This window comes from Cervus canadensis, chromosome 23, assembly GCF_019320065.1.
Source record: "Cervus canadensis isolate Bull #8, Minnesota chromosome 23, ASM1932006v1, whole genome shotgun sequence".
NCBI classification, from domain to species: Eukaryota; Metazoa; Chordata; class Mammalia; order Artiodactyla; family Cervidae; genus Cervus; species Cervus canadensis.
This window is the reverse complement of record NC_057408.1, coordinates 12,235,440-12,253,199: the sequence shown is the minus strand read 5'-3', so window position 1 is coordinate 12,253,199 and position 17,760 is coordinate 12,235,440. Positions and strand designations below refer to the sequence as shown.

The window sequence follows — 17,760 nt, the reverse complement described above, 5'->3', positions numbered from 1 at the left end:
TGTCTTTTACTCTTACACACCCTCCGTTGCTTTTATAAGAATGTTCCTTTTCCACCCATGTTGACACCTCTCATTTACTGCTCATCTTTGCCCTGTTTTCTAAGAGGCCCTACGAGATCAAGGAACCAACAGCAGGATCTGTTTGCTCACAGTGGGAGTTGCCAAAGAGGCCTCTGAGGTGAAATGTCTGTGCCTTGTGACTTTCTCTGACATAAGCCTCCAAGACGCCATTTCGAGGCCCAGTTAGAAGTAAAAACTTAAAGAAAATCTCAGTATCTTTCAAACAAATTATATCCTTGTGTGCCTGTAGGCCACAGGGCTGATTTTTGTGTCTGGGCTTCCCTGGTAGCTCAGCTGGTAAGGAATCCGCCTGCAATGCAGGAGACCCCGGTTCCATCTCTGGGTTGGGAAGATCCCCTGGAGAAGGGATAGGCTACCCTCTCCAGTATTCTGGCCTGGAGAATTCCATGGACTGTATAGTCCATAGGGTCACAAAGAGTCAGACACAACCGAGTGACTTTCACTTTCACTTCATACATTGTGTATTGTGGTAAGTGTGGGACCGTTTAGAATGATTTTCTCATTTTTTTCAACAGAATAACGCAATTAAAACATACAAGTACAATGCGTTGACCTTTCTACCAATGAATTTGTTTGAGCAGTTTAAGAGAGCGGCCAATTTCTATTTCCTGGTCCTTCTCATCTTACAGGTAATAATACCCTTTGATATCTTAGATCTGTTTTGAATTACGATGACTCAGTAACGTTCAGGTTGTTAGTGTTTAAATATTATATAAAATCTTGAAAGTTTTCTATGTGGTCATCTGGGTTCTGAATGTAAGAGACTAATACCCAGAATCACTTCATGAACAGTGTTACATGAACACTGAACCTGAGCACATGCGAATGTTATTTTACTTCTGTATTTTAAAAAGTTCAGTTTCATACTGATGTCAGAGTTAAAACATACTGATGTCATTGTTAAAACTGGTTTTCCCGAAGTGAGTCAAGTTCAAATGTTCACTTTGTGAAACAGTTGTACCTTAAAATTAAATCTATTTTTTATGCTTGGCTTTTATTTTTTATTTAGTTGCCAAAAGGTCATTGACTTTTATTAGGATTTTGGTCATAATTCTCATAATTATTTTTCTGACCTGGTTTTACACCAGAAAGGCCTATTTTTTTTTCTTCTTTTCCTACTTGGGCAAGAAGTCCACTTAATCTGGAGAGCATTACTTTTATCTGTCTCGGAACTGTTTTATGATCAAAGAAACTATACACCCTCTAGTTGCCACTCGGAGTTTCCACCTTTAGCCTTGATGTGCCGGTTTCAAAGGATGGCATCTCCACTTGGTTTCATCAGATTCTTTATGTCAAGCGTTTGATTTGGAAAATAGTCTCACCTGCTGGGATTCGCCCAGTGTAGTTTAGTGGAACTGTAACCTGTGTGTCTGAGTGGAGATGGCGGATGCACAGGTGGAGGGAAGACACAGGAGGGAGAACTAGACCCTCAGCAGGTTTAGTGGAACCTGAGACCTGCTGGCGTGATCATAAGGTGGTCCTGTCGAGCGGGACCTTAGGGACAGGCTCGTGTAGAGAGAAACACTGCCAAGCTTACAGTCCTGCTGCATGACGAGTGGGCCACTTTCCCTTCCTTCCTTCTAGAAGGAAAAGGGGCGTTCTACCTTATTACAGTCACAGTAACGTGGGACATGAGCTTCCTCCCCCCATCTCCCCACACCTTGGTTATCCTTCCTGAAGGCACAGAGATCCAGGTGAGGGTGCTGGCAACAGCCTTAGCCCTTTGCTCACACTCTTTCTTCACGTAATTCTTATAGTCTGCAGGATTAAGAATTGGGTTGGCCGAAAAGTTCCTGTGGGTTTTTCTGTAACGTCTGTCTCTGCCTCTAGGCTCTGATCCAGGAAGCCAGAAGCTAGAGAGAGAGGCAGGCGAAGGGCTAGCTGGATGCTTCGGCACCGCTCCATGCCTGCGGTGCAGGACGCCAGCTGGATGACGGTGGAGATTAGGCTTAGCGTCAGTGGTCGCCTGTAGCTCTGCTGTGTCTTCCTGGGCACACACGCCTGCCCTTTTTTAATCTCTTTCAGGCAATCCCTCAAATCTCGACCCTGGCATGGTACACCACACTGGTGCCCTTGCTTGTGGTACTGGGCATCACGGCCATCAAAGACCTCGTGGATGACGTGGTAAGGATTCCTCATGCAACCGCCTCCTCACCACAGCAAGCGTGTTTTCTAGTGGCATTCATAACTTGCTGTTTTGAGATGATTAAAATAACCTTTCCCCATCCCTTCTGTCAAGGCGCGCCATAAAATGGACAAGGAAATCAACAACAGGACGTGTGAAGTCATTAAGGATGGCAGGTATGTGCCTTTCTGAATGTGTGACTTTTCACCAAGGAGGTAACGTACAAATGCATCTAGAAGCAACCTTAGAGATAACTAGTTGAACTTGGAAATCTAATGGCACATTAACCTCTTCCTTGTAAAGGCCTCTCGCCACTTCCGAAGACGAGGCTATCCCCAGGTTGCAGTCCAGGCAGTTGCCTGCTGGAGGTCTGTGTCCTCAGCCTGCCTGGGTTTCCTTCAGCCAGGAGTGTGCGACTCCATCTCCGCTCTCCCCCAGCGATTTGCCCGAATGTCCTGAAACCCTTCCTGAATCCCCAGCCGCAGTGGTCTCTCCCTTTGCTGGGCTTTCAGAGCTTTTTGTTTTCATCTTTCTTGTTATGATCTGAGTTTTATTAGAATTAGTTGTATAGGAATCTAAAAAAAAAAAAAAAAAAGAATTGTTGTATAGGAATCTCATCATCTATAGTATCTCTGAGGTCTGCCCATGCTATATTTTAAATTTTTTTAAATGTTCATTTGTTAGACAGTCAAACGGGTATTTCCAGGAGAATTTAATATCAAAGGAAGCAATCTTTTTATTTTATCAATATTCTTATGAGATTTATTAGAAAAGTGATACACTCATTAGAAAGATAAGTTTAAACAATAGAGAGGAGACAAGAACTAGAGTTGGGGACTTCCCTGGCGGTCCCGTGGCTAAGACTCCAGGCTCCCAATGCAGGGGACCCAGGTTCGATCCCTGGTTGGGAAACTGGATCCCACATGCTGCAACTAAGAGTTTGCATCCCACAGCTAAAGATCCTGCATGCTGCAACAAAGATCAAAGATCCCAAGTGCTGCAACTAAGACCCAATGCAGCCAAATGTGTATAAAAACTAAAGCATCATGAGCATTCCAGATGGCTATGTAGGATCCATAATGCTTCCCTCTCCTGGGATCAGCAGGCGATGGATAGCTGAGTGGAAGGAAGCAGAATGACTGGGAACGCAGGACATGAGCAGAAACACAGGGGTGGCGTGGATCTCCTTCCTGCACATTTAAGGAGCCCCCACTGACCCCCGATTATACAATGTAGAATGGAAAGGAACGCACCAAAGTTAGCGCCGCCTTTGTTTCTTCCTCCAGAGGAGAAGATGAGCCTCATGACCCCTTAATCATCAGCTGGCTGACCTTCCCCTGGGATGTGCATGTTTTCCCAGAATTTTTGGCTCCCAGACAGCATCATCCAAATCCCCTGCCAGTAACTTGAAGAGTGCCACTGAACTGTCATTCTTTTCTACATTCAGGTTCAAAGTTGCCAAGTGGAAAGACATTCAAGTCGGAGATGTCATTCGCCTGAAAAAAAATGACTTCATCCCAGTAAGTGGGCTCAAGCTCTGCTGTCTCATTGCCTACCCGTCCCTCTGACCTGGCGTTCGGTTCTGCCGTGGGCGTGGGGGTCTGTGTTACTGGTGTGTTTCGTTTCAAACAGGCTGACATCCTGCTGCTGTCGAGCTCCGAACCCAACAGCCTCTGCTATGTGGAGACGGCCGAGCTGGATGGGTGAGTGGGCCTTAGGCGGGCGGGTTGGGAAGCTTACCTGTGGAAGGCTGACCGTTGTTATATGAAACTTGTGCACTTGGACGGGAAGCCCTGAGGTCTGGCCTTACTTCCACCCCTGGATACCCAGCAGCCTCTCCTTGTAGGAGACCAGCCTCTCTGTCTTTGCCTTTTTCCCTAGTGAGTACCCGGTAGGACAAGCAGGAAGATGGCAGTGGTCTGACTCCCTAGTAGGCCAACTTCTCTGCCTTATTCTGTATTTTCGAGCCTGTCTTTCAGGGAAAGTAAAGCTCTGATGACAGAATGTGCGCCTGAGCCCTTTACCAGCTGCTGAGCAGTGTCAGACACTGACAAATGGCTGCTAGTAACTATTTTGGGGGGAAAAAAATAGATTTTTAACGTCTTTGCCAGTAGACAGTTTTCTCCCTTTGTTGGTTTTTGTTACTATGCTACCACTTGAAAGGATTTTTTTGACCATTTTGACCAGTTTTCAGTACATTTATGGAATACCTACTAGGTTGCAATAGTTTTACATGGTAGGTCATTTAATCCTTTTTTTTTTTTAGTTAAGAAAAGCATTATCATTTGGCTGTACTGGGTCTTAGTTACAGCATGAGGGATCTTTAGTTGCAGCACGTAAGATTTAGTTGCCCAACCAGGGACCGAACCCAGGCCCGCTGCATTGAAGACTTGGAGTCTCAGCCACTGGACCACCAGGGAAGTTCCTCATTTAATCTTTTCAGCAACCCAATGAGATGTGTGTTATCACCTTGATGTAACCCGTGAGGAAACTGAGGCCCTGGAGGTGAGGTCGCCGCCCAAGATCACACAGCGGGTGGCAGAGTTGGGGCGCTGCGCCCCTCTGCTCACTCCCGAGGCCGCTGCCTGTGTTCCTCTCTTGGCGTCAGCCCCTTCCTCACACCCACGATGAGCATAAGCTTCTACGGAGAGCTGAGATCATCCGAGTAACAGCGAGGTCTGTCTTTGGTCTATAAATCAGTCGATTGATCGTTCAACCTAAACTGTAAAACAGCTCTTATTCCCACAAGTGAGAGATCCTGAAGTTTTGCAAAGGTATAAACTCCTAGCGTGCCTGTCGGAGCAAACAGAATGGAAAGTTGAGAACTGCGGGTCTAGTTCTTAGTAGATGAGAATCCCCAGTCGGTCTTCGTGGGGCTTGAAAACTGACTCACCGCAGGAAGTGTGGCGTGTTCCCCAGAGTGCATGTGCCCAGCCTGGCCCTGGGGGTCCTCTTGCCTGTGTTTTGCCTTCCACTGTGTGCAGGGGGCACATGCTCAGTCCTGGGGGTAAGGTGACCACCTCCTTCCTTAGAGAGAATTCATCTTTCACAGGCATAGGATCCAGTTATGCACTCTGGGAAATATTAAGTTGATAGAGTCTTGACCCTTTCTGTAACAAATATGTATCCTAGAATTATCTTAGTGTGATTAAATGTTAGAAAGAAAGTTTTAAATAGCAGTTTGGTAGTCCGGGCTGGTGGTAAGAATTAAGTTAGGAAGGAGAGAGACAGGAAGCTTCTGGGCGCCTCGGGCCTACCCAGATTGCCTCATAGTAACAAACAGTAAAAGGGGGCCAACGTTTCCTGGGTCAGGAGTTTTTCTCTTGTTCAGGGGATAACTTCATCCAAACCTGAAGTTCCAAGGAGAATAGAGAGTTTGAAAACAGAAAAGGCTGATTATTTAGCTTTCACTTCCTGGTATACCTAATATTACTTCGTACAGTGTTCTTCATATTCCTTTTCCAACTCTGAAATTTGCTCATTTAATTCTTTTTTCCTTTCCCTTTAGAGAAACCAACTTAAAGTTCAAAATGGCACTTGAAGTCACACACCAATATCTCCAAGAAGAAAATTCATTGGCAGCATTTGATGGTTTGTGCAAATATGTCTTTTTGTTGTTGTTTAGTCACTAAGCTGTGTCCGACCCTTTGCAGCCCCACGGACTGTAGCCCGGCAGGCTCCTCTGTCCATGAGATTTCCCAGGCGACAATACTGGAGTGGGTTGCCATTTCCTTCTCCAGGGCATCTTCCCGACCCAGGGATCAAGCCTGCGTCTCCTGCATTGGCAGGGGGATTCTCCACCACTGAGTCCCCAGGAAAACCCTAACTTGTCTTACTTTGTATTAAATTTTCATTGCTTGGTTCAGTCTGTATATTAATTAAAACCAGAAAATCTTTCATATGTGAGTACTTATGTGAATCATATCTCTTTTAAAAGGTTTTATTGAATGTGAGGAACCGAATAACCGACTAGATAAGTTTACAGGAACGCTATTTTGGAAAAACACAAGTTTTCCTTTGGACGCTGATAAAATTTTGTTACGTGGTTGTGTCATCAGGAACACCGATTTCTGCCATGGATTGGTCATTTTTGCAGGTACTTTTGAAGTCTCTTGGGAAATTGATCTGTAGGCTCATTAAAGATGTAAATGAGGAAATTGATTGTCCTTTCTCTATTGAAACCCAAGAGAATTGTTTTATTGACATGCTAGTGGATTGATTTTCCCAATCGTTGATCAGATTGAATTATCCATTTCTAGGTGCTGACTCTAAAATAATGAAGAATAGTGGGAAAACCAGATTTAAAAGAACTAAAATTGATTACTTGATGAACTACATGGTTTATACGGTATTTATTTTCTGTTTCGGTAGATTGCTATCTTTTGCTCTAGTTTTCTTGTATGTTTTTCTAATGCAAAGAAATTTTACCTCTGTGGACCAAGTAGAAAAATTCACAAGGTGGGGGAGAAGAGATTCCCTCACCTTTTTTCAGAAATGCCACATTTCTAACAGGAGAATCTCTCTGGAAATGTGAATCCCAGTTGTAGGGTACCCTGAGTTGATACCTGAGTTCCTCACCCTATAGAGTCATCAGTTGGGAAACTAGGGAGTCTTAGATAAGTTTGTAGGACTACGCCCCTGAAGTCAATGTAGGATTGATTTTACTGCTGTTAATTTCCCATAGGGATAGTTCTCTTAAAAGCAAACCTTTATCCCCCCAAATATACTGTGTAAGTCCAACTATAAGGCAAGTTTAGGTGTAAGGTGAGTCAAGGGTCTGTCTCCAAGACCACTCCCAGTATTGATGATTCATGAGGAGGACTTGAATTCAGTCTATAATTGTTCTCATAATTAGGACTTACTATGATAAGTATCGCCTATTACAAAGCAAGATAGCAAAGGAAGAAGGTTCATGGGGCAAAGTACAGAGAAAACCAGGGGTGAGCTCCCAAGAGTCCTCTCCCAGTGGAGTCACTCACAACAGACTCACTGAATCCTCCCAGCGACAATCCACATCAGCAAGTATGAAATGCTGGCTCTCCAGGAAAGTTCATTAGAGACTCATTGCCTGGGTTTTATTGGGGTCTGGCCATGTAGGCACTGTCTGCCTGGCGTGTACCAAAATTCCAGACTCCCTAAAGGAATCTGGGTAGTCAGTATAAACCATATTGTTTTACACAAACAGTTGGGCATAATGAGTCATTCTTATCAGAGAATAAGAAATAAGGAACCAGGAAGCCCTTCCAAAATCTGTTTCCTGTTGCCAGCCAATGGCCCACTGTGTAAACAGGCCTCTAAGGATGGCAGTCTTAAACCTGCTGTGTCCGCTCTTCTGCACATAGAGTGGCCCTAAATATTAGACAGTCCTCCAACTCGCCAGTAAGGGTTTTTTTCAAGTGTTTAGTTTTGATGTGTTCACGAGAGGAGGTGATGTCCCTGTCTGTCTACTCCAGCATCTTAACCAATCTGATCCAGTTTAATTTGAACACAAAACATTTTAGGGACTTATAATACTTCCAGTACTTTTATATGGTCAAAAGCATGTAATAGCAATGTGTTAATTTAAGAAAAATTTCTTTTTTCCCTGCTCTCACATTTCATGAAATCTTCATTGGAGCTTTTCTGGTGCATCTTCCATGTCACTGTCTTGGTTATGGCTGGGCCCTCACAGGGAGTTTGTCATCTCTCCTCTGTGCCAAGTTCTTTTGAAATACAGCGCTTTTGTAATCTGTGCCCAGAAATTTAAATTTGCCTTGGAAATTTTCTTCCTTCTCACAGATACCCAGTGTTTGCAGTTACCTTAAATACCCAAATAGCCCTCGGGCTGTTGACTTTTTTTATTCATTCCTTAGGTATATACTCAGTTTCCACAACAGAATACTTATTGTATTGCTTCTTAAAGGATCTTAAATGTTAAGTGATCGTTAAACCTTCAGGAATAATTACCCAAATTTGTGTAAAATTTCCTTGCCTTCTTTTTTTAAATCATTTCCATCAAACATTTTCTGTAAGTGTCCCAATTTAGCCTTCTTTGAAATTGTGCATGCTAAAGTAAGGTTATCTTCCCCAAACATTATGTTATTGCTCAAAGGAAAAGTTGTTGAGATAATGTTCCATATTATGAGAATGTTTAAGGATTTGAATATAAAATACCACCTTCTCTTCTGAAAGATAATTTTAGGAATAAAACCTTACCTTGTATATGGTAGGTAGGATAAATTAATCAACCACAGAAATAAATAGGCTTTCAAAGCATTCTTTCTATTTATCTACCTTTTGGCCTTGCCACATGGGGCATACGGGAGCTTAGTTCCCTGAGCAGGGGTCGAACCTGCGCCCCCTGCAGTGGAAGCACAGAGTCTTAACCACTGGACCATCAGAAAAGTCCCCTCAAGGTGTTGTTATGGCAGTGTTTCTATTTTAAGCGTGTTTGTTGTTGTTGTTCAGTCACTAAGTTGTGTCCAGCTCTTTGTGACCCCATGGACTCTGTCCTCCCCTGTCTCCCAGAGTTTGCTCATGTTCATGTCCATTGAGTCAGTGGTACTATCTAACCATCTCATTCTCTGCCATCCCTGTCTCCTCTTGCTTTCAGTTTTCCAGCATCAGCATCTTTCGTGTTGCTTTTACAGAGTACTAAATTATCATACACATATAAAGTATAGAGTAAAGTAAATCAGCGTCTATACAATGCGTGGGATTGGGAATGTGTCCTTAGAGTTAAACCTAACCATTGTGTGTCTTTCAGATCTTTGTTGTTCTCATCTTGCTTTCTGCGGGTCTTGCCATCGGCCATGCTTACTGGGAAGCTCAAGTTGGCAATTTTTCCTGGTACCTCTATGATGGAGAAGACTCTGCGCCCTCCTACCGTGGATTCCTAAATTTCTGGGGCTACATCATTGTTCTCAACACCCTGGTGCCCATCTCTCTCTATGTCAGGTAAGACTGTCTTCTCTTTGGCCTTCTGCTTTAAGAGAACTTGGTACACCTTGCCAATTCAGCACCTTCAATTTTAGCAATACTTGTTTTAAAGGTCATAAGGAACAAATAAGAAAAGAGCTTTCACTTCAGAATTGAGGGTGATCCGGGCAAAGGGAATTGATACTGCATGTCTGCCCTGTGCTAGGCACAGCATCTTGTATCTTGACCTCTTGGCAGATAAAGCTACTGGAGTTCAGAGGTCAGACTCTCCTCCTGCAGTCACTTTCTTGGCAGGACTCCTTCTGACTGGCTTCCAAAGCACCAGCTCAAGCATCAGAAAGAGCTGGATGAAGATTTAGAATGTCATGGGATAACTTAGTTGTTTTCCATTTCAGGGGCCGTCCTAACCTCTTTTCTGAGTCTTCTGTATTACCACCTGGTGTACCTCCAGCTTGTAAAACTCACTGGGCTTCCTGAATGCTGCCTTCCCTATTTAAGCCTCTCAAAGTGTTCTCTTTCTCATCTCATCCCCAACTGTGATAAAAGAGTAATAAAAGAGGGTCATATATCTGACAGATGGTCATCACCTTGTTTTCTGATACTTCTTCCTTTTTTTACTTTTTAAATATCAAGTTTCACTGTCTCTGGTCAGTTGAACTTTAGACCACTGGGAGAGAAATTGTGCCTTAAAATATACCCAGCAGCCAGAGTCAGCTCTTGGTTCCAATAAGTAATAGCCCAGAGGCATATAGGACTACATGCAAACCTGTAATTAGAAGCATTTGTTTTATTTCAATTTTATTACATGTGCATTTGTTTTATTTTTAATTTTATTAGCTGTAGTTACTATTGCTCTTTTCACACGAAGTAAAGCCCTGGGGAGCCATGTGTTTGCAGTTACTCTGAAAAAAAAAAAAAAAACTGAGATGACTTACCTTTGTTAGGGGAACTATTACACAGACTGTTTTGTCTGTATCTGTACATATGTATTAGGGTTTCCCTGGTGGCTCAGATGGTGAAGAATCTGCCTGCAGTACTGGAGACCCGGGTTCAATCCCTGAGTCGAGAAGATCCCCTGAAGAAGGAAATGGCAACCCACTGTATTGTTCTTGAATGTAGAAGTGTTAGCTGCTCAGTCCTGTATGCCTCTGTGACCCGTGGACTGTATCCCACCAGCTCCTCCGTCCATGACATTCTCCAGACAAGAACACTGGAGCGGGTTGCCATTCCCTTCTCCAGGGGATCTTCCCGACCCAGGGATTGAACGTGAGTCTCCTGCATTGCAGGCGGATTCTTTACCGTCTGAGCCACCAGGGAAGCCCCCAGTGTTCTTGCCTGGAGAAGTCCATGGGCAGAGGAGCCTGGCGGGCTACAGTCCATGGGGCCACAAACAGTTGGACATGGCTGAGCGACTGACACTTTCACACATGTATATTATCCATAAACCATATATGGAGTTTTAGGTTTTAAAAAGTCATGTCATGTGCTTAATATGATTTTTGTTGTTGGTTTGTTTCCCTTGGAAGCGAAGGTCCTTTTGAAGCTTAAGTCAGTCAGGTCATTTCAGATAGTATCTCTGTTCTGCTTTTAGCCCCACAGTAGCTTTCTGTCTCACTCAGAATAGACCCACCAAGGTCACACTGTGCTCACAAGGCCCATGGGACCCACCGTACCGCCCTGCATGCCCCGTCTTGACCTCCTGCGCCTCCACCCACTCCCCAGGCTCCCCCGCCTTGAGCCTCCTTGAATGTCTCAGCGGTATCAGCACCTGCCCCAGGGCCTTTGCACTTGCTCTGACCTCTGCCTGGAATATCTTTTCCCCTCCGTATCTACATGGTTGCTCTTTCATTTCCTTGAGATCTCTGCTCAAAGCTCACCTTATACCACTGGCTATTCCTGGCCCTCTCTGCCCTAAATATCACTTCCTCTGCCTGTCGGTCTCTGCCTGTCTTCACGGTGCTTTGATTTTCTGCAGACGATTGTCACCATCTAATATAGTATATGTTTACTTGAGGGCAGGGATTTTCGTCTCTTTTGTTTATTGATGTATCCCCCTAGGATGATGTCTGGTAATACTAGGCACTCACGAAGCATATAAGGGAGCAGAGAAGAAGGGAGTTATTTTTCCATCTGTTTAGTTCCATCCTTTGCCCACTGAACAGTGGCTGGATGTGTAAGCACCTTCCTTAAAACTGAGATAGATTTAATCAGTTGTAGTTTTCAAGTAGGAATGATCCTTTTAGAGTACTGTATCTTGGACATTCTATAATCTTATAAGAATTTAAGACTGTATACAAAATAGACTTCTCTGGTGGTTCAGATGGTAAAGAATCTGCCTGCAATTCAGGAGATGGAGGTTTGAGGCCTGGGTTGGGGAGGGAAGGAAATGGCAACCCACTCCAGTATTCTGGCCTGGAGAATTAGAGGACCTGGTGGGCTTCAGTCCGTGGGGTCCCACAGGGTCGGACACGACTAAGCGACTAACACTTTGACTCACAAAATGGATAAATGACAAGGACCAACTGTTTAGCACAGGAAAATATATTCCATATCTTGTAATAACCTCTAATGGAAAAGAATCTGAAAAATAAATATATATATATATGTACACGTTCTTCAAAAAATGTGTATTGCTGAATCACTTTGCTATATACTGGGAACTAACACAACACTGTAAATTAACTGTACTTCAATTAAAAAATGTTTAAAAAAAGAATTTATTTTTTAACGGTGTGAAATGACAACTTATGGGTTATTTGCCAAAAGTCCTTTGTGCTACTGGAGAGCACACAGGGGTGCATAATCTAGTGACTGTCACTCCTTTTGCCTCCAATTGAGGGCAGAGTTGAACACACCTTTCCGTTGTCCCTGGGTGCGATGGGGACTGAGAGAAGAGGGTAGAAATAATGTCCAATGGCGGGGTACCCCCTGCAGGGTTAGCTACCTTGTCACCCGCATGGGTTGTATGTTCTGAGCAGAGGCTTCCGTGGCTGGATGTGCTCAGGAGTTTGTAGGAAATCACCTCAAGAGGACACTTTGACCTTGAAGCAGGAGAAAGATGTGTTTGGTCAGGAGAACCCGGAGGCTGGGCACAGGGATCCCTGCAGGGCTGGTCTCCCTGTAGATAAGTAGCTTGCTCCTATCACAAATCTACTGCCTGCTGCTCATATCTGAGAGCTCCATCGAAAGTAATCTTTTATCTTGCTAGTGTGGAGGTGATTCGTCTTGGCCAGAGTTACTTCATCAACTGGGACCTGCAGATGTACTATCCTGAGAAGGACACGCCCGCAAAGGCGAGAACCACCACGCTGAATGAGCAGCTCGGGCAGATCCATTACATCTTCTCGGACAAGACGGGGACCCTCACGCAGAACGTCATGACCTTTAAGAAGTGCTGCATCAACGGGCAAATTTACGGTGAGAAGAATCTACTACTCTGTCTCTGGACGTGTGTGACCAGAGGCTGCCTCCCTGGAGTGGTCCTCTGCCAGCGCAAAGCTCTGGTGGTTATTCTTGATGTTTCTCAAGCAGCATCACCGGTGCCCTGAGGCCACACATGTGAGGAGGTCAGGAGTCAGAATTAGGTATATTTTCCTCAGAAAGTTAGCTTGCCATGTGACCCAGGAAGTTTGCTCCTGGTTACACACCCAAAAGAACCAAAAGCAGGGACTCGAACAGGTGTAGGTACATCCATGTCCGTAGTAGCATTATTCAAAATAGGGAAGGTGTAGTAGTAACTTGGAGTGTCCATCAGTGGATGAATGGATAAGGGAAACGTGATGTATACACACAATGGAATATTATACAGTCTTGAAAAGGAAGGAGAATGTGACACATTATGACATGGATGAACTTTGAGGATATTATGCTATGTGAAATAAGCCAGACACAAAAGGAAACATTTGGATGATTCCATTTCTTTGAAGTATCTGGAGAAGTCAAATTCAGAGAGCTAGAGAGTAGAACGGTAATTGCCAGGGTTTAAAGGAAGAAGGGAATGAGGAATTAGTGTTTAGTGAAAATAGCATTTCGTTTTCGCGGATGAAGGAACCCTCCAGATGGATGGTGATGAAGGCTGCATAGCAGTGTGATTGCATTTGGTGTCACTGAAGTGTTCATTTAAAAACAGTTGGGATCAAATTCCCTGGTGGTCCAGTGATTAGGACTCCGTACTTCCACTGCTGGGGGCCTGGATTCCATCCCTTATCGGGGAACTAAGATCCCACAAGCCTCGAGGCACGGCCAGAAAACAAACAACGAAATAGTTGAGATGGTAAACTTTGTTTTTCATCACAATTATATTTAAAAAATTGATTCCCATTCTAACATTTTGAAATGTGCTATATACTTGTCAAAATAACAAGGCTAGTGCTGCATTCAAAGTGGATGCCCCTAACATTTAAATATTTAAAAACAGTATAATTATTTTAAAAGCTATGAGAACATCATGAACTTCCCTCTTGGAGGAAATGTTTTGCTGTGAGCTGCACGTTCACAGAATGTCAGTGAGGAAGGCGGGATGCTGAGGGCTTGAGGAAGGGGCTCTGCCGTACGTGGTGGTTTCTTCTGAGCTGGGGGAGGACGGGGGTAAAGCCCTTCACAGGACGTGGTCCTGGCCCCAGAGGAGATCACAACGCAGGGGGACACGCACGTCAGTATGTGAACCTCTAGACCAGCGGCCAGAAAACTTTGTTGGTTAAGGGCCAGATAGGAAATATTTAAGCCTTTTCAGGCCACATGTGGTCTGTATCAAATAGTCTCCTTTGTTATGCTTTGTTTGTTTGTTGACAACTCTTGAAAAATGTGAGAACCATTCTTAACTCAAGGGCTGCCCAGACGGGCTATGAGACCCGTTGATTCAATTTGTTTTGTCCTGTTTGTTCCCAGGAGACCATCGAGATGCTTCTCAGAACAGTCACAGCAAAATAGAGGTGAGTCCTTTCACTGACGAAGTCGTTTGGGGGTGTGTATGACTTTCCTGGGCTGTGACAAGCTCCCATAGAATAGGTGTCTTACAGTAATAGGAATGTATTCCACACAGCTCTGGAGCCCGGAAGTTTGAATGGAGGAGTCAGCAGGCCCACCCTCCCTCTGGAATCTCTGGGGCAGAATCCGTCCTCACCTCTTCCTAGGCTCTGGTGCTTGCCTGCAGTCCTGGGCCCTTGGCTGGCACACACATTACTCAGAAGCCTGCCTCTGTCATCACATGGCCTTCCTTCTCCCTGTGTGTTTGTGTCCAGATCCCCTTCCTTTCATAAAGATACACTCAGTGGACTGTGTATGTGTGTGTGCTGTGTGTGTGCTCAGGCATGTCTGACTCTTGCGACCCCACGGACTGTAGCCCACCAGGCTCCTCTGTCCATGGGATTCTCCAGGCAAGAAGACTGGACTGGGTTGCCATGCCCTCTCCCAGGGGATCTTCCTGACCCAGAGATCAAACCCACATTTCTTGCATTTCCTGCATTGCAGGTGGACTCTTTACCATTGAGCCACTGGACCAGCCCCTAGTCACTAGATTAGGGTCTCTCTAATCCATTTAACCTCATTTTTTTTTTTACTTTGGGGTATAGTTGATTAATAATGTTGTGTTAGTTTCAGGTGTACTAGAGTCATTCAGTTTTATATATATATATATATATATTCATGTATCTATTCTTTTTCAAAATCTTTTCCCATTTAGGTTATTACAGAGTATTTAGTATAGTTCCTTGTGCTCAGTATAAACTTCCTCTTGATTACATCTACCAAGGCCTTATTTCCAAAGAGGGTCCTATTCCCAGGTACCAGGGGTTAGGACTGCAACATATCTTTTTTGGGGGGGACACAATTTGACTCACATCAGGCCATGTTAAAACAGATATGAAAAAAAAAAAATGGATATGAGCCTCTTGACACCTCAGAACATATTAAAATCCTCAAGTGATGTTTGCATGAAGACACAGCTTCCGAGAACAGGTCCTATCACTTGTGAAGCCCGAGTCGTCTGTTTTAAATGACCGTTTTTCCTTCTCGGTTTCCTTCAGCCCGTGGATTTTAGCTGGAATACGTTCGCCGATGGGAAGCTTGCATTTTACGACCATTATCTCATTGAGCAAATCCAGTCGGGGAAGGAGCCCGAGGTGCAGCAGTTCTTCTTCCTGCTGGCAGTCTGTCACACGGTCATGGCGGACAGGCTCGATGGTGAGTGTGGCCGTCGCGGCTCGGACACCGGAGACCGGTTTTTCTTTTTTTAGTTGACAGGGAACTCGTGCTTGGGACTCGAATGCACATGAAGAGTTGTGTGAGCTAGAGGTGTTTGAGTTAGGTTTCAATTCCTGACACGTCTTCATCTTATACCCCAGAGAAGTACCTGGCTTACGTGGCCTCCTCCAGGGAGACTTGCCTTCTAGATCCTGGATTCTATTTCCTACAGGCAGGTCTTTGCCCTAGATATCCTGCAAAAGGCTTTTCGGATGTAAGGCTTCTTCTTCCTAGCAAATGTCATTGGTCTGTTTACCCAGAAGGCTAGTGGACAAAACAATTAGACCAGGTCACCGACTCCTTTCTCCCTGCACCTGGAGAAAAGGATTGAATGGATAGCAGTCCAACTGTCGTGAAGTCCTTCACAGAACCCAAACACCCCCAAATTAAATGACTTCTGAAAATTCCCGTCTCAACCTGGTGAGATTTAAACTTTAGAATCGTAGGGTCATGTGAATTATGAGGTGCATCAAGTAAGATTTCAAATGATTGCAGTCTGAATCCACATATCATATTGCATGATCACTAAATCAATTCAAAAATACAAATATAATAAGGCATGTGTATATTTCCTGTAACAATAACAATTACTGTCCAAAGGAAGAATAAAAATAGAGTTGTGTGCATGACAAGTTTGTCAAATCTCCACCCAAGTGATGACTTTCTGTGGGCCCCTTGCTCTGTGTGGTATAGGAGACAGCAGACCATGAAACAGGCTCCTGGCCTTTGGAAATATTCGTCTCCTTCGTAATTCTAGCTCCAGATGTGTGTATCATTTTGGAAATTTTTATCAGCAAAAATTTGTTTGTTTTTTTTTACTGTGACTGATTCTTGCATTATAACAGAAGAATCAAAATCTTTTCACTATCTGAGGACTTCATATTTATGGAGAGTGAAGAGTCAAACCTTATCTGGATCGTAAGTGGACTTTAAACTTGGACAGTCTTTTACTACAAAATAATTTTAGAGAGAATTGTTTTCTAGATTCAGATATGTTTGGCATTTGAAATAATAGCCACCAAACCTAGGCCTCCTGAAGGTACCTTTTTGATCTGAAGGCGTGTAATTCATATGCTTTTGCATGGGAAGTTGACTTGTAGGTTCCTCTGCAGAATTCTTTTTTTTGTTGTTGTTAACTTTTAAAGAAAATTAAAGTATAGTTGGTTGATAATGTTGTGTTAATTTCTGCTGTATAGCAAAGTGATACACGTGTATATACATTTTTATGTTTCATAGTGTTTTCCATTATGGTTTATCATAGGCTATTGAATACAGTTCCTGGTGCTATGCAGTCAGACCTGGTTGTTTATCCATCCCATAGAGCGGTTTGTACCTGCAGACCCCACTCCCAATGCATTCCGCCCCCACACTCCCTCTGCCTCAGCAACCACAGTCCGTTCTCTCGGTGGGTCTGTTCCTGCCTCCTGGATACGTTCGTGTTGTGTTTTAGATTCCACATGTATGTGATACCACATTTGTTTGTCCTTCTTCCGACTGACTTCACTTGGTATGATAACCTCTGGGTCCATCCATGTTCCTGCAAATGGCATGATTTCATTCTTTTTTGTGGCTGAGTAGTATTCTGGCGTGTGTGTGTGTGTACACGCCACATCTTCTTTATCCATTCATCTGTCAACGGGCATTTATGTTGTTTCCATGTCTGCAGAATTCTTAAGTGCAGCTTGTGCCAGCTTTGTCACAGCAAGATGGTCCAGTATCAATGAAAGCTAGGTATCTTATCACCTATTCACACAATGGTACATTACACAGATACATATGTGTCTTCTGGAAAGAGCCAAAAGTGCCCCTTTGTTATGTGCATTCTCCACTTTTGGGCTTCCCTGGTGGCTCAGATGGTAAAAAGCTGCCTGCAATGAAGGAGACCAGGATTGGACCCTTGAGTCAGGAAGATCCCCTGGTGAAGAGAATGGCAACCCCCTCCAGTATTCTTCCCTGGAGAATCCCATGGACAGAGGAGCCTGGTGGGCTACAGTCCATGAGGTCACAAAGAGTGGGACCCGTCTGAGTGACTGTCACTTACTTATTCTCCACTTTAATCAGCCCAGCATATGAACAAATGTCCTTTCCTGTTTTCTGATTCTGAGGTTTCATATGTAGAGGATGAAATCTTCAGAGGAGAAATAGACATAAAAAACTGAATGTATAGAAGCTATGTGTATATCTTGCAGCAAATTTCAAAGACACTCATTCTCCAAGGATGAATTTAATTGTGCAATAAAGCTGAGATAACAGCAGAATTCTGGTTGGGGTAGATACATGGAACGGGCTATTAACAGGCCAAACCAGGGAGATAGAAAAGGATAAGATCAGGTCACAAATAACTGAAGCAGAGGTCAAAATCTGTTTGACTAGCTAAGCACATTTTACTCGTATGA

General features: G+C 43.9%; 1 protein-coding gene and 1 non-coding gene across 5 annotated transcripts in view; one reads left to right on the top strand and one right to left on the bottom strand.

Moving 5' to 3' along the window:
- ATP8B1 (ATPase phospholipid transporting 8B1) overlaps nt 1-17,760 on the top strand; it is a 147,719-nt gene that overhangs the window by 102,878 nt on the left and 27,081 nt on the right. For all 4 annotated transcript variants that reach the window (XM_043443837.1, XM_043443838.1, XM_043443836.1 and 1 more), the window contains 12 exons: nt 597-710; nt 2,107-2,205; nt 2,321-2,382; nt 3,654-3,726; nt 3,839-3,909; nt 5,715-5,797; nt 6,144-6,302; nt 6,466-6,554; nt 8,952-9,142; nt 12,333-12,541; nt 14,012-14,055; nt 15,148-15,304. In XM_043443837.1, coding sequence (XP_043299772.1) covers nt 597-710; nt 2,107-2,205; nt 2,321-2,382; nt 3,654-3,726; nt 3,839-3,909; nt 5,715-5,797; nt 6,144-6,302; nt 6,466-6,554; nt 8,952-9,142; nt 12,333-12,541; nt 14,012-14,055; nt 15,148-15,304 — 1,351 coding nt within the window. The remainder of the gene's footprint in view (nt 1-596; nt 711-2,106; nt 2,206-2,320; nt 2,383-3,653; nt 3,727-3,838; nt 3,910-5,714; nt 5,798-6,143; nt 6,303-6,465; nt 6,555-8,951; nt 9,143-12,332; nt 12,542-14,011; nt 14,056-15,147; nt 15,305-17,760) is intronic.
- TRNAG-UCC lies at nt 8,517-8,589 on the bottom strand. Its single transcript has one exon. It is a non-coding gene; the product is annotated as a tRNA-Gly (tRNA).